We start from the raw sequence: 14,981 nt of genomic DNA on the forward strand, positions 1-14,981 counted from the left end.
ACAATCTATGGTTCTATAATAGCAAACTCACATATACGAAAGAGAACCCATTGCAGATATGGAATATGGAAGGTTACCACTTAGGTTGTTTCTCGACAGATATCTGCATTACAATTTCTTTCCACTGTTAGTTTGAAAGTGAACACTGTGAGTAAATACTATAAGAACAAACACATCTTTACATGCTTGTGAGATTCGGTGGCAATTGATATGGAAGTGTATCATGGATGGTGTTACCACTAACATCCCTGTAACCAAAATGAGAGAGAGACCACAGTTGTTAAATCAAAATCTTAAAAACACACAAAGATCAAACAAACAGAAAAACAGAGTAAATTCCAAAGACAATACAATTTTCTTAGTGACATTAGCCTGGAAGCAAGTATCCAAGAGTGCCAGAGACTCCTAAATCCGATATATCTCTGTTCCAATCACGACAACAACAAACATAAGACATTCCAGAATGAATCAAATCCATGCAAGTGGAAATTTTAAAAAGTTGAAAAGCTGATTTTCTTACATAGTGACAACTGCTGAGCCTTCACAAGGAATCCCTTTCCATAACTCTCCACATGGATCACCACCACCATTTTTCCAATTGGTTAGCTGTGAAGGACTATTAAGTGAAGTATACAAAACCTGAAGTTCTTGAACTGCAATAAAGACCAATAAGAAGAGAACAACCCAGATGTCAGGTGACAAAAACCAATAAAGGATCTTTTGCTTCTACTCAATTTGTTCGGTTTCACAAAGGTTTCTTCGATTCAGAATCCGGATTCTAATCTGGATGACTGAAACCAATACATCTAAATCAGCAATTTAAAACAATTAAGACCAAGATCAAATCAAATACAATGCAAACAGATCAAGAGAAAACATTGGGAACTTTGAAATCTGAGTTTCAAAACGATTAGCGGAACAAGAAATACAAACTCGAGGAGAGCATAGCAATCTTCACCACCGCAGTAAATCACTGACGAAGATTGGACGAACAAGGAGAGAAATAGAAGAATCGAAGCCCAACACCACCGCTGCGTCACAAGCGACGCCATTCCTGGATTAGCCGTCATCAGCGAATCTATACTTAAAAAAAAAAACAGAAAGTGAGCTGCAGAATACACGTGACACAGTCTTAAGTGCTTAGGTGGCTTAAAGACGATCTCAACAAGTTTTAGTGAATCGGAAACTCACAGAGAGATCGATATAGGTAAGAGAAGGAAGGATGCCAGAGACAACGGCGGAGCGGAGGGTGGTCAAAATGCCGGCGACGGAAACAAAAATAACAACACTCATATATGGTTTTACAGAATTATAGAACATACCCAGAAAAAATTACAACACGCTGATATAACCCTTTTTTTTTATGACTGACGGTTAAGTGCTCGGTGAACAGATTTTAGGCTAGACTAAGAAGATTTGAAGCAGAATCACTTGGATTATGGTGGAACAAAGTAGAAGAAATGAAGCATGATTGATCAAGTCGGACCATGGTTTCATGGCAAAGAAGACGAGGAGGAGATCAACAATTTGGGATTTTTTTAAAAAACTGAATTGATCTTTTATTTTTTATTTTTTGTTTTAAATTTGACCAGCCGAGCATTTGTGTGAAGCCAAAGTTTTTGATGTGCACCTGGGCTGTGAGTGGTTTGACACTAATGGGCTACATTAGAATTAGGTCCAGATTTATTTTCGTTTATTTTGTTAAAAGGAAAAGTACATGTATCACTTTCTTGGGTGCTGACGTGTCAAGCTGAGGGAAAGAGTTAGCCTACTTTTAAAGTATAGATTAAGTAGCCATATTGGGTCAAGTATAAAATATTAAAATGGTTTTGTAGATCTCGATTATATAAGCAACAAAAAGATTGTAAGAACAGTTGCCATTTCTGAAAATTGATACTCTTCTTCTCTTCTCTTCTCTTCAACCTCAGTCACTTAACAACACACTCTTGAGTAGAAAACTTCCACAAAGCTTTTAGTTATATATTTCGTTTTATCACAGTGAAATCAGCTCACATGCAAACATCCTCATTCAGGAGGAGGCCTATCCACCCACATTGCCCATTTACTCTCTTCTTTTTCATTTTCTCTTTGGCTCTGATCATATCTGGTGTGAGCTCTCGTGTCTTAAGTCCTGTCCCTCCGAATAACTCGATCTTGATCTCTGATGGAGTCCATGACGCCTCGGATTACAAGCTTCTCACTCTCGATCCTCAAAAGAACGTCGCCAAGGCAGGTTGCACTCATGTCTACGGGTTCCTTCCATGTGCAGACAATATTGGAGGTTATATCTTCCAAGTTTTCTCCTTTGGGTGTCTCTTGATCATTGGTGACTATTTCTTGTCTGAAGGAAGATCAAAACTCTTTGTAATCTTTGAGGTCGGGTTCTACGGCGGTATTGTCTTCCCTCTCCTTACAATGTTCCCAAGAATTGCCCTTATGATATGTAAGGATCCTTCTCACTAAGAAATGAGTTGAAAATATAAACTTTGACAATCTTAACTTACTTCTTGTTTTTCTTGATCTTAGCACCAGGACTAGCAGCGACACACGAAGGTGCTCTCATGATTGTGGGAAACAACGTTGGAGTTACAATAGGACACACAATTTTTGCTCTGACAATGCAATGGGGAGCTTGTGTTGTCTTTGGTTTGACCAGTCCTAATCCAGATCCGTCAATCAGAAGAGGATCATCCATCAAAAGAACAACCTCGGTAAGAAAAGATTCATTTGTTCTAATCTGTTTAGTATAAGAGTTTAATAACAAGTTCTCATTTTAATAAATATGATCTTTTAATATATACAGGACACAAAGAATCCAAGAAGGGGGTTTTATAGGATGAAGATATTGAAAAGTGTTGTTGGTATGTTAAAAAGACTTGCAGATTCATTCTCTTTTCTTTTTGTGTGAAGTCTGTTTGATTTTGCGGTTTCTTGCTCTCTGCAGAAGCAAGCGTAGAGGCGGATCCTAAGAACAAGAAACCTGCAGGGATTATGCTACTGACTCTAATTCCATTTCTCTTGGTGACATTGCCTGATTTATTTGATGCACAACCTTGGAGTGACATCATTATGTTGATCACACTCATAATCTCATGTTCTTCAACCATTATCTACTTTGTGTACTCGGTATGAGCTCTATGAAACAAGAAGTAATGCCTATAACGCTTGCAACTGATTTGCTTTGTTGTCTTACTGGTGGATTTCTTTTGTGGGAAACTTACAGTATTTTGATACGGCAGACCAAAAGAAGAGCTTAGATCACGCCAAGTTTGAGCTCATGTCTGAAGTTCATAAGCATTTGCAGAGCTTTTCTCCTCGAACACTTATTAGAGATGGACAACTAAGTAAAGAAAGCTTGAAAAGGTTCAATTCTGTTTTTGTCTTAATCAATAACTATTTCAGTTTGCTCTGTTTTCTGCTTTCTTACATTGCAAGTTTACTGCTTTTTCTCTAGTCTGTTCGATAAAATCGATAGGAACAAAGATGGCAAGATTCAAATCTCGGAGCTTAAAGACTTAACCGTAGAGTTTGGAGTTTTTGGAAAGATGAAATGTGACATTAATGAGTTTGCAAGCACTTTACTTGCGGAGTTCGACAAGGACAAAAATGGGGAATTAGACGAGAACGAATTCGAAGAAGGGATAATGAAACTACTGAATCAATACAAATTTGATAACCAAGACACTCCAAGAGGGAACACTACATGCATTTACAGAACAGCCTCCGATTCCGTGCATGTCAAGAATCTGTCGCAGGGCGAGGAAGCTGGAGTTTTAAAGCTGGAAATGCCAAAGAAAAGTCTTGTTGCTAAGTTCCTCTCCCTGAGAACCTTAAGAGCTGTGATCAAAGTCATCGGTGGGATGCTAATTGTCGTCTTTCTTGCTAAACCATTTATGGTAAACATTGGACTCTTATCGTATTCAGCTGGAGTTCCTTCTTTCTACTCCGTATTTGCAGTAATCCCTTTGGTTAGAAACTTAAAGAACACTTTATCTGCACACTTCTGTCGAAAGAAAGACAAAGCAAGAATCGCATCTGAAAAGTTCTCTGAGGTTAGTTTACTTTCTACTACATTTTCATTACCACATTACATTGATTGAAAACTTTATCTTTAAGAGCTTTTTGTTTGTGGGGTTCTGCATGCAGATCTACAGAGATGTTACGATGAACAATCTGATGGGAATGTCGATAACATTGGCGATTGTATACACGAAAGGACTGAAATGGGACTACTCAATAGAAGCTCTTCTTGTTGTGGTAATTGGCATGGCAATTGGCTTACCGGCTTATGTGAGATCTACTTATCCGTTCTGGATCTGTGTATTGGCCTTTTCCATGTATATCTTTTCTCTTGTCCTTATCTATATCCATTTTCATCTTAGGGGTCAAAGCTAAGCTTTCACCTTTTAGCTATAATCAGACTTAAAGTCTTATCATTTTCAAAAGTGTTTATCCGTTTTCATATTGTGGATGAGAGCTTAATAAAGGCCATGTTCCTTTGATTAAACTCTGTTTTTGACAGTATATGAACGGCTATTAAGGTTTGGATTCCTGTTTTATCTTAAGCCATAATTATATCTTAGATCATGGTGATGTCTGAGCTTCATATCCACTTGCATAGACAGCTTAACCAAGATTTCAAGAAACAATTGGGTTTGTTCTGTTTGTCCATAGTATCATTGTTAACGACAATAGCAGTTTTTATTAGGAACTCAAGTGAAAGATTTTACTAAGACTTTTCAGTGTTACAAACAAACCTTCTTGTCAACAAGTCTTGGTTCGTCCATGAATCACAAACTAATAGAGTTGTGGGGAAGTTAATTGATATATATCCAAAGATACAAAAGACTAAAGTTGTTTCTAAAGTCACTATAACTTAAGGCTGAGATCGATTCCATGATCAGCGGCTGATTCATACTGGTCCCAGGATTGTCGTTCTCGGTCAGCATTGCTCCGATCTTCAGAGGGTATGAAGCTATAGAACGGCTTATTACTTCTCCATTGCATATCCTTCTCATCAAAGTCTTTCAGTTGTTGTTGTTGTTCGTACTAAAACCAAGATGATTTGATGAACCGGTGTAAGCAGCTTCATCAAATTAAGAGATGGATATATATAGCAAAAAATTATAACAGGAAAAACCTCGGGTAAACCTCGGGTAAAAATTTTAGTTACCTGTAAGCCAAGTGGGATAAACCTCGGGTAATGACGTGGAAAGCTTGGAATGGAAGAATTAGGTGAATCAATGGCGATGGGATTGCTAATTGTTGTACCGAAATCTTGAACCGGACTTATACCAAGCGACCGGTTTTGTATCGCGTCCCTTAAACATATACGTTACACATTCAAGATTAGGTTTTTGATATATCAAGAAAATGAGCCGAGCCAAAAAAACAAAAAAACAAAGAAACCTTAAAATTGTTGTTGTGGTTGGTCCAACGCTAGGTTCCGTGGTGTCAGAAAGAAAATGCCATGGCCTCTTCTTCGCATTGACCATCTATGGAAAAATATCAAAGAAACAAATCAAAAACACATTAGAAAACGTTACGTCTTATTATATAGTTTATGGAAATAATAAAACATAGTACCTTTTTATTTTCTTCCTCAAGAAACTGAGAGACAGAATTGGTTTGGTTTGAAGGGGGCTCTATGAATTGATAAAATCTCCCTTGTCCTAGAGGTGGATTCGGGAGATTCATCTTCAAAAATCATTAAATTTAAATTTAATAATAAAAATGTTAATAAATTTGTGACATATTTTTGTATTTTTTTGATAAAGTATTTGTGACATAATTAAAGAAAGAGATTAATCATAAATTCGTAATCATTCTCTCTTTCATACCGTTAGAGACTGTTGCTGCTTCCTCTGAAAAACCGGCGCCGGAGGAACCAAAGATCCGTACGGTAAAGGAAACCCCGGTAAAGACGGCAGTTTCTCCGGCAAAGCAAAGTTAGGAGGAATCATCACTAAATCATGGGACGACGGAGCAAAGAGAGTGTGATGATGATGATCCATGTTTTGTAATAAAGAAAGTGGAGATTTGTGCTCTTCTTGAAGACGGATCTTCTCTAGTTCGGCTACACCAGGTCCTCTTCGCCGTACTTTTTCACTTTTCTTCTGTTTCTTCCGACAAGAACCAGAGTACTCATCATCATCTTCACGTAACTGTAACTCTCGATAGCTTCCACCACTTGTGTTGTTGTTACTACACATTTTTTTTTTTCTTTTTCAGAAATGAAATGGGAGAGATGGTTTGATAGATAGAAAAAGTAAGATCTGGAGAGAAGAAATAGGCTCTTCGTGCGCAGTGAGAAAAGTCATGGGAAGAGTTAAAGAAAATTCAAAAAAATCTCCATGTTTTTAGGTTTCTTTAGATCTTTCTTTAGGATTATATGTATGTATGTATGTATGAAATGAACTACCTGGAGGAGAGGAGATAGAGAATCTACATCGGTTTCCGTGATTTTCTCTCTGGAAAAAATATTGTGATTCTCTTCCACCTAGAAATTACTTTAATATTGTAACTTTATAATCATTTTTTTGAAGTTTCGCTTTCGTGAAGAAATGTGCATAATTGTTTGATAACCCTCATAGTTATTGAAGATTCACATATTGATCTCTTTATTTCTTAGTTCAAAATTTTACTCAGTGAAAGATTTCTTTTAGGAAAAGTGAATCATATATGTATTGTTAATTTATAATAAGAAGAAGGGCCTATATGAAAATTTTATAAGTGGAAATTTTATTTTCTAATTCAAGAAGCTGGCGAGGATCAGAGAACATTAATGATTAATCGGAGATTTTGGGGATATTCATTTATTTTGGATCAAAATGAAGATTATATAATGGTCCCAAAAACAAAAGCTGTCCACAATATAAAACCCACTTGTGAAATATTATTAGTCAATAGGTTTCTTGTCTTTTACTCTTTATTTCTGTTAAAATGTTTAATTTGGGTGATTTTTTTAATTTTTTCAAACAACCTTTATGCAATATGTTCAGTTGTTCACTCATATATAGTTTTTTTTTGGGTTTAGTGTTAAGTGCTGCATCATATTTGTAGCATAGAGTTAGTTTTCTCTACTTGAAAATGCGGTTGTCATTTCATCTTTATATTGGCTTATATGGCCCCATTACAAATCCTTCGTCACAGTTTAAGGAAAAATAATTAATTTAACTATCCGAATGTGTGTGTGTGTGTGTTAATTTTCACTTTTTATTATGGTTTTGAATATGTAAAAATCAGTACATCACAATAATGATGTTGCATCATGTATATCTTTGCGTCATCTGTATCAAATTAGGCTCCTACCTGTAATGGCCTGTACCCTACGATCCAACGTAAATCACGTGCTCGGACATTTTCGGAAATCAATACTTTATGATACTATATTATCGACTAGTGATTTTGTGATTCATTTCGATTTTAGAGAACATTACATTGGTATATCCCTATCTTTTCGATGACAGCGCGTTCGACCGCTGTGATTGATGTTAATAATCCCAAAATAAATAAATTATTAACTTTAGTAACAAATCATCTGAAATTTAGGTGTTGGCATGCATGCAGGTTCAACCATTATAGGGATTCGACAATACATATACAATAAGACCTTTTTTTTTTTTTAATTGCAAATATCATATAAATATAAATAGTTTAGTAATACAAATTATACAGCCTGTGTAGTTGGTTTTTCGGCAAAAAGATAAAACAAGAAAGCAACAAGACAAATTAGAGAAAGTACTAACTTCGTTAAATCCATAAGCTCATCAACTTCTTGAAGCGCTTGTTGAGAATTCTGGCAGTGATGGTGTTCTTGATCTCACGGTCAATATACTTGAAAAGTACCGATAGCAACACAGGAATCTGATTGTGGTGCAGGTTATTACGTTGTTTCCAGATGGCATACAATACTGATTGTGCAATCAGTTTACGCAGGATAGGTGGCGACCTGTTGTTCTTAACCTTCGTCCAAGAGAGTAAATCAGACCATGTAAGAAAAGATATGGGTGGCTGTTCCAATCTCCTGCTCACTGCATTCCATAGGAACAGAGCGTAATCACACGACAACAACAAATGATCTCTTGTTTCAGCATGAGCGGAACAAAGAGTGCATGATGTATTGATCTGCAGACCCCAGCGCTCAAGTCTGATTTTTGTAGGCAGACGATCAAGGTTTGCAGTCCACATAAAGAAAGCATGTTTAGGTGTGGCCCCTTTGAACCAAACAGAAGTGTACCAATCGACTGTAGCCGCTCTTGGTCTTAGCACAGACCAAGTTTTAGCTGAAGAGAAGCCATTGCAGTCTTTGTTATCTACCATCCATTCATAATTGTCTGAACCTTTCTCATCACTTGGCTTTTCTATACTCGTTAGATGCACATGAAGGCTCAGTGTCTGCTCATATCTCGGATCTGCCAACTTCCAACCTTCAGAACTGCATGCATCAGAAACCTTTGCATTTAACTCAATTCTGAGGTCTCTAGGGCCGTGACTGCCAATGGTTTTGATCAAAGGGCCAAGAGGTGTCCAATTGTCAAACCAGAAGCTGGCGAGCCTGCCATTACCAATGTTACATTTGAGAAATCTCTCAGCTAGACCTCGTAGCCTTAGCAGGCACTTCCAATTCCATGAATCAGTGGGTTTTTCAGACAAATTCCAGAAACTTGTTGTATTGGTGCAGTTGTGATGCTTATGCCAGGCAACCCAGAGAGAGCCACTGTTAGAAAACAGGAGCCAAATCATTCTTAAGCATAGAGTTCTATTCCACTCCGCAAACCTCCTTAATCCCAGGCCTCCTTCATTTTTTGGCAAGCAGACTTGAGACCAAGCCACTTTCACCATTCCTCTCTTATCGATACTACCAGACCAAAGAAAACTTGAACATAAAGATTCAATTTTCTTAGTACAACCAAGAGGGAGAATGAAGGTGGATATCCAAAAGTTATCAGTTCCAGAAATTACAGATGCAATCAATTGAAGTCTGCCTGCAAATGATAGAGATCTGGTAGTCCAGGAATTGAATCGAGCTGAAATCTTCTCAATAAGAGGGGCGTATTCTGCAACTTTTAGCTTTCTACTCATAAGGGGCAGACCCAAATATCTAATAGGCAGAGACCCATATGTGAATCCATAACTTGACAAAGCATTGGATTCGAATTGGCTCAAGCCTGCGTGAAAGAGTTGTGTCTTCTCCCTATTTATGTGCAACCCTAACCAGCCTGCAAAGTCCTCTAGAGTTTCATAAATACCATGTAAGGAAGAACTATTCCCATCAAAGAATATCATCACGTCATCTGCAAACATGAGATGGGAGATCTCCAAATCAGAAGTTCCTTGATGGTAGGATATATAACCCGATTCATACCTTGAGTGCAACAGACCCGAAAAAACCTGCATGGCCAATACAAACAAATAAGGCGATAGAGCATCCCCCTGTCTCAAACCCTTAGTGCTCTTAAAGAAACCACCTGTTTGCCCATTTACTGAGATTGAAAAACTAGCCGAAGAGATACATTCCTCGATCCATCCAATGAAGACCTCTGGTAAGTTGACAGACCTCTAATAAGACCTGTTAATGGCTTTTCTTTTTCAACACTTATTTATTAATAACTCATTACAGGGTAGATACAAATCCAATCACATCTTTTCAGGTTCTACATCTCACCGAAAAATACAAAACTTTCTCTTCTTCATGTTTCCCAAATGTGTGATCTCTCTTTTATATAAGAACCTAAACTTCAAGTCTACAAGACTCCACACGCCTGACATAGTGCGAGTAGTTGCTACTTGCTAGTTAATGAGTCGTACATACGCTTCCAACGTACTGTTACGTTAAGTTTGGATCTCGAGCTTCAAACCGTAAAGCACCAAAAGGGCTTCATTAACTTTTCTTCTACTTCGAGACCTTCTGATTCATAAAGCGTATAAACTTTTGTCTTGATTTTAAAGACTAAAGAGATAACAATTCCCACGAAATTAGTCTTTTAATTAAGCCACCTAGGATCAACAATAGTATTTATTTGCATAGGTTTTTGAGGTCTTCACTATATGTAAAGTAAAAGACCAAAGACTGTCTAATAACAAATTTGATTGATATATTCTCAAAACCCGTTCTATACTCTAGCGTCTCTACAAGAAAGTGGAATTATTATATATGTATACTTACACCAGAAAATCAACCAAATAAATAAATGTAAATATATTATGATACTTCTGTCTAAGATAGTGGACAATGAACCATACTTGGATCTAAAATAAAGTTTGACTTCTCATTTGATCGAGCATCTCAAATCTATGTAGTATGAGTATATGACCCAAAGCCGCATGTTAAGTTATATCATTTGTACATTTCACATCAATCTGAAATAATATTACAATTAGCAAAAATAAAAAATAAAAAAAATATACATTGGCATATATAACCATCAACTATACTATACTTTCTAATACCTTATCCCCACAGCTAGCCATCGGCTGAGCCAGTCTACGACACACAGGACAAGTTGCGTGTGATTCAAGCCACTTACCTATACATTCCTCATCAAACATGTGCATACAATTTGGTAAAACCTTAATCACAACATTCTTGGGCATTAATCCTAAGCAAACAGGACACTCGATCTCCTGATTGTTGCTCTCGGGATCACTATTATCCGGTTTGTAAGAGAAGGTGGGAAAGGCGGCAATCACGGAAGCACTAAGACCTTGGCACGGTGGCTCTCTTCTTCCGTAGTGCTCGTTCTCTTCTTCAGGTGATACATCAAACCTACGGCGTTTGAGTAAACAAAGAACGAGAAGGGCGAAGATAACGGAGATAGTCACGAGAGACGTTACGGCAGCAAACCAAAGGATGATTGCGTTTAGTGAAGGATCGTTGAAACCCATCTCTTTGATCTCTATCTATAAAGCCTATACCAAAATGGTTCTCAAGAGTTAATAAAAGGATAAACATATTTGCAGTTTTTATATAGATCATTGAGAGTTGACATTCCGTTTGAATATATTTGGATTAAGAGTTGAAATACGTTCACCACTAATGAACTTGGAGAATAGAGAAACATTATCATAATATCAGTTGAATTAAAGAATAGGCTTGATTTGAATCGGTACACCACAAATGGGATTAGTTTATTAATTTATGTTTGCTGCTTGTGGGGTTTTATGAATTTTTTTTGTATACTAAATCAATAATCAAACATATATAGAAGTCGAAGAAAAAATTGCTAAATGGATAAGGATACGAACGGGGTCATTGTCGATTGAAGTAACTGTCTATATGTCTGAAAAGACATAAAGATTAAACAAGATCAATAATAGCTGCAAAACTATTTATATGGACCCTATATTGTACGTGTGGAAGTTTCTTGTTAATTGGTAAATGAAGTTTCTGCCTCATATTTGATTTGAGAAACTTTTGAATTGATTAAAAAAAAATCATGAATGAGTAGTAAACTCGAATTAACAGTTGTAAAGCTCTTGGACTTTATAAAACGCTCCAGTGGCCAGTGGACTTTCTCTTCCAAGCACGTTTCCCAAAGAGAACACAAGAGGAATGTTGCACTCTATTAACCGGACCTCACCTAACCTTTGACCACAAAAAGGTAATATCCAGCGGTCCAAGCTGAATGTTTAGATTTCCGACGAGTTTTATGGGTCTTCCGGCATGGTGCTCCTCCTCAGGCTCCCCCAAAATCAACCTCTGCGTCGAGCTTGACCCAGCCTACAGAGTGCAATCTCTGTAAATTGTTTTTCATATTGTTTTGTTGGAACCCTTGTTAACCTTTACGAACTGTGTTGGAACCCCTTTTTAGCTGTAACAAACCTTCGTTTGAACATTGAAACCGCCTTAAATTCCCCCATCTACACCTCTTTGACTTGTCTGCAACCAAAAGCATGGAAAACCGCATTCCATGGAGAGAGGTTTCTCTCCACCCCCCCCCCCCCCCCCCCCCCCCGTAAACGAATCCGGGCTCCTGAGCTAGACACTTCCGAAATCATAAAAGCGAACAACCTAACCCTTATTGGACGTCTCACGAATCCGCCAGCCCAACGACTCTGGTCACTATTCCCCTTTCTGGCAAACAGATGGAACCTCCGCGGGAAAGCTACTGGAGCTGACCTAGGTCGAGGATGTTTTCAGTTCACCTTTGACTTTGAGGAAGATTTTCGGAAAGTCTTGGACAACAGACCATACCACTTTGACCAATAGATGGTTATCCTCCAAAAGTGGGAGCCGATAATCTCCGAATCTTTCCCCTCTATGATTCCATTCTGGATCGAAGTTCAAGGACTCTCCAAGCACTACTGGCAACCTGCAATGCTAAAAACAATCGCAGAAGAGTTAGGAGATTTCCTAGATCTAGAACTGACAACCTCGGTAGCAAAAATCAAGGTTCTACTAAACAGCCTGAAACCTCTTACCAAGGAAACAGTGGTGGAATTCTCTGGAGGAGGAGAAGCTCTAGTCTCTCTTGAATATAAGGGACTCAAGAAACACTGCTCCTACTGTCTTCGACTCACTCACGAAGTGAGAGATTGCCCCGGCTTACGCAAAGAAACCCCTGTAAAGAATACCCCAGAGAACAACACATCCAGCTCAATCCCCCAACCGGTCCAGGCTAATTACTACCTGCCAAGAGACAATTTCAGGCCTCCCACTCAGTCTAGTACTCTCTTACCCTCGGTTGCTACCCGGTTCCATAGACCTCCCCCCCCTCCACAGTCGACTATCAGGAGGAGAGAATTCAAACTATAGAACCTCCAGGACCTCAGTTGAACGAAATGGCCTGGAGAAACAAGCATCCTCCAGAGAACAACCAAGAGAGACTGACCAAAGACAGAACCCCAGATCATGAGCCAGTTCCCGTGATCACCACTCTCTTAGTTACAGAAGATCCCCTCCTCGCCGCTTCCCTGACAGACATGGAAGACATCAAGACCAAAGGGGTCAAAGCAGCAATCACCAATGGAGAGAAAAAGCACCAAGAACAAGTACCTGGGAGGAAAGCTCTGAAACGTCTAGACCAAGACGCCCACCATTGGAGAGACAAACTATCACTGATAACCTTGTTGATTTACCCAGAACGGTTGACCCTCCCCCTACCACTGAAGAAATAATGGGTGAACTCCGAGAAGTTACGGTTCAATATGTCACCTGCTCTGATCCCACTGAAAGTTTGGCCAGGAAACAGAGAGTAATCCAGGGGGAGAGCAGAGGCCTAATGGAGGAGACAGCAGCCCAGATCCTTGTTGCGACGACCTCGACGAACCCCAACAGCCAAAACCCCTTGCTCTCCAAGGAGGTCACTAACTCTACCCACCAAGACGTTCATGAGAATCAAACCGAGAGCTTTACTGCACAAGCTCAATCCCTTACGGCTCTCAAAAAAAGGAGAGGACGACCACCTCTTGGGAAAAATCCTGGAAAACAAGTCAACAAACCGCCCTTGAATATCATAGGAGCAAAGTCAAGTACAAGAAATAAAGCAATAATCCAACTGTCCCCAAAGAGCAGACCAAATCATGGTAGAACATCTCCGTCTGGAGAGAATAAATCGAGCCACTCGGGGAACAGGAACAAACAAGGCAAGAATTTACCATTGGAACTCGCGAGACAGTCTTCAGGACCACAAGCACCCCAAGTGAAGATCATTCCTCCAATGGAAAAGAAAAAGGTGGATTTTCAAAATCCACCCCATCCTCTTCCTTAAAAATTGCTAGCTGGAACTGTTGTGGTCTTGGTAACCCCATGACAGTCCGGCGCCTGAAGGAGATTCACAAGTCAGTATCTCCATCCATAATGTTCCTAATGGAAACCAAGAATCCAGAGGAGATGGTCAAATCTACATTACAAGATCTTGGTTTCTCAAATTTGAAACTAGTATCCCCGATCTCACCTGGAAGAGGAGGGTTAGCTCTGTTATGGACCTCCGACATCAACCTCCAAGTCATATCTGAAAGTCCAAACTTCATTGACACACTGATTGAAGCAGAATGTCGTTTCTTTTTTGCCACATTTGTGTATGGTGAACCTGATAAGACCAAAAGAAAAGAAATCTGGACTCAACTTTCAAACGTTGGACACAACAGAAGTGAGCCGTGGATCTTAACAGGTGACTTTAATGAGATAATAGACTCATCTGAGAACTTGGGGGTCATGAACGACCAGAAGGCTCCTTCATCGATCTCCGCACTTTTATGTTAAGTTGTGACCTTTATGATCTGAGGCACTCTGGTAATTTCCTGTCCTGGAGAGGAAAACGCCATGATCATATTGTGTTCTGCAGGTTAGATAGAGTTATGTCAAATACAGAATGGGCCCTAGCCTACCCCTCAGGTCGATGTGAATATCTCTCCTTTGAAGCCTCAGACCACAGGCCGCTAATCACCTATTTTGACCTGAAAAGAAAGAAAAGGAAAAGCTTGTTCAAATATGATAGACGCCTAAGGAAAAACCCTGAGGTAACACAACTTATTTTTAAAAGCTGGAATCCTACGGTCAATGAAAAGGTAGAACTAAAATTGAGTAGATGCCGAGATTCCATCATCAAATGGAGTCGATAAAAGCACCAAAACAGCCAAAAGAGAATCAACGAGTGCAAAGTTGAGCTGGAAACAACGATGACCTGCTCAAATACAGTACCAGAGGCAATAGCACTTATCTCTGAGAAACTCCAACAAGCGTACAAACAGGAAGAGGAATTATGGAAGCAAAAAAGTAGACAATTATGGCTCTCAATGGGAGATAAGAACACGGGCTTCTTCCACGCAATTACGAAGAACCGTACAACCATCAACAAATTCTTTGTCATCGAGAATGATCTGGGAGAAGCTTTCTACGAAGAAAATGGTATACTCAAGGTCATAACTGAGTATTACCATCACCTGTTCACTTCAAAACCAGGAGAAATAATCACAACAGTTGAGGAAGCCATAACCCCCTGTATCTCAGATGAAATAAATGCAAAACTTATTGTATT

General features: G+C 38.9%; 4 protein-coding genes across 4 annotated transcripts; 2 read left to right on the forward strand and 2 right to left on the reverse strand.

The window, feature by feature from the left end:
- Positions 1-1,844: 1,844 nt before the first annotated feature.
- On the forward strand, positions 1,845-4,557 carry LOC104700036 (sodium/calcium exchanger NCL-like). The gene is made up of 7 exons (XM_087456851.1): positions 1,845-2,443; positions 2,527-2,711; positions 2,804-2,861; positions 2,945-3,126; positions 3,224-3,363; positions 3,455-4,052; positions 4,147-4,557. The coding sequence occupies exons 1-7, from the start codon at positions 2,014-2,016 to the stop codon at positions 4,393-4,395; spliced, it is 1,842 nt and encodes a 613-aa protein (XP_087312977.1). The 5' UTR covers positions 1,845-2,013; the 3' UTR covers positions 4,396-4,557.
- Positions 4,558-4,698: 141 nt separating this feature from the next.
- Positions 4,699-6,501, reverse strand: LOC104700037 (protein SPEAR2-like). Its single transcript, XM_010415482.3, has 5 exons — positions 5,841-6,501; positions 5,587-5,697; positions 5,410-5,495; positions 5,174-5,321; positions 4,699-5,049 (listed from the first exon to the last, which is right to left on the reverse strand). Exons 1-5 carry the CDS (start codon positions 6,210-6,212, stop codon positions 4,870-4,872), a joined length of 897 nt encoding a protein of 298 aa, XP_010413784.1. The 5' UTR covers positions 6,213-6,501; the 3' UTR covers positions 4,699-4,869.
- Positions 6,502-10,329: 3,828 nt separating this feature from the next.
- Positions 10,330-10,953, reverse strand: LOC104700039 (RING-H2 finger protein ATL39-like). The gene has a single exon (XM_010415483.3). It carries the CDS (start codon positions 10,885-10,887, stop codon positions 10,432-10,434), a length of 456 nt encoding a protein of 151 aa, XP_010413785.1. The 5' UTR covers positions 10,888-10,953; the 3' UTR covers positions 10,330-10,431.
- Positions 10,954-12,211: 1,258 nt separating this feature from the next.
- LOC147940766 (uncharacterized protein At4g02000-like) lies at positions 12,212-12,757 on the forward strand. Its single transcript, XM_087458255.1, has one exon. The coding sequence runs from the start codon at positions 12,212-12,214 to the stop codon at positions 12,755-12,757; it is 546 nt and encodes a 181-aa protein (XP_087314381.1).
- Positions 12,758-14,981: the final 2,224 nt, after the last annotated feature.

Source organism: Camelina sativa, chromosome 7, assembly GCF_030686135.1.
Source record: "Camelina sativa cultivar CO46 ecotype springtype chromosome 7, ASM3068613v1".
In the NCBI taxonomy this organism is placed as follows: domain Eukaryota; kingdom Viridiplantae; phylum Streptophyta; class Magnoliopsida; order Brassicales; family Brassicaceae; genus Camelina; species Camelina sativa.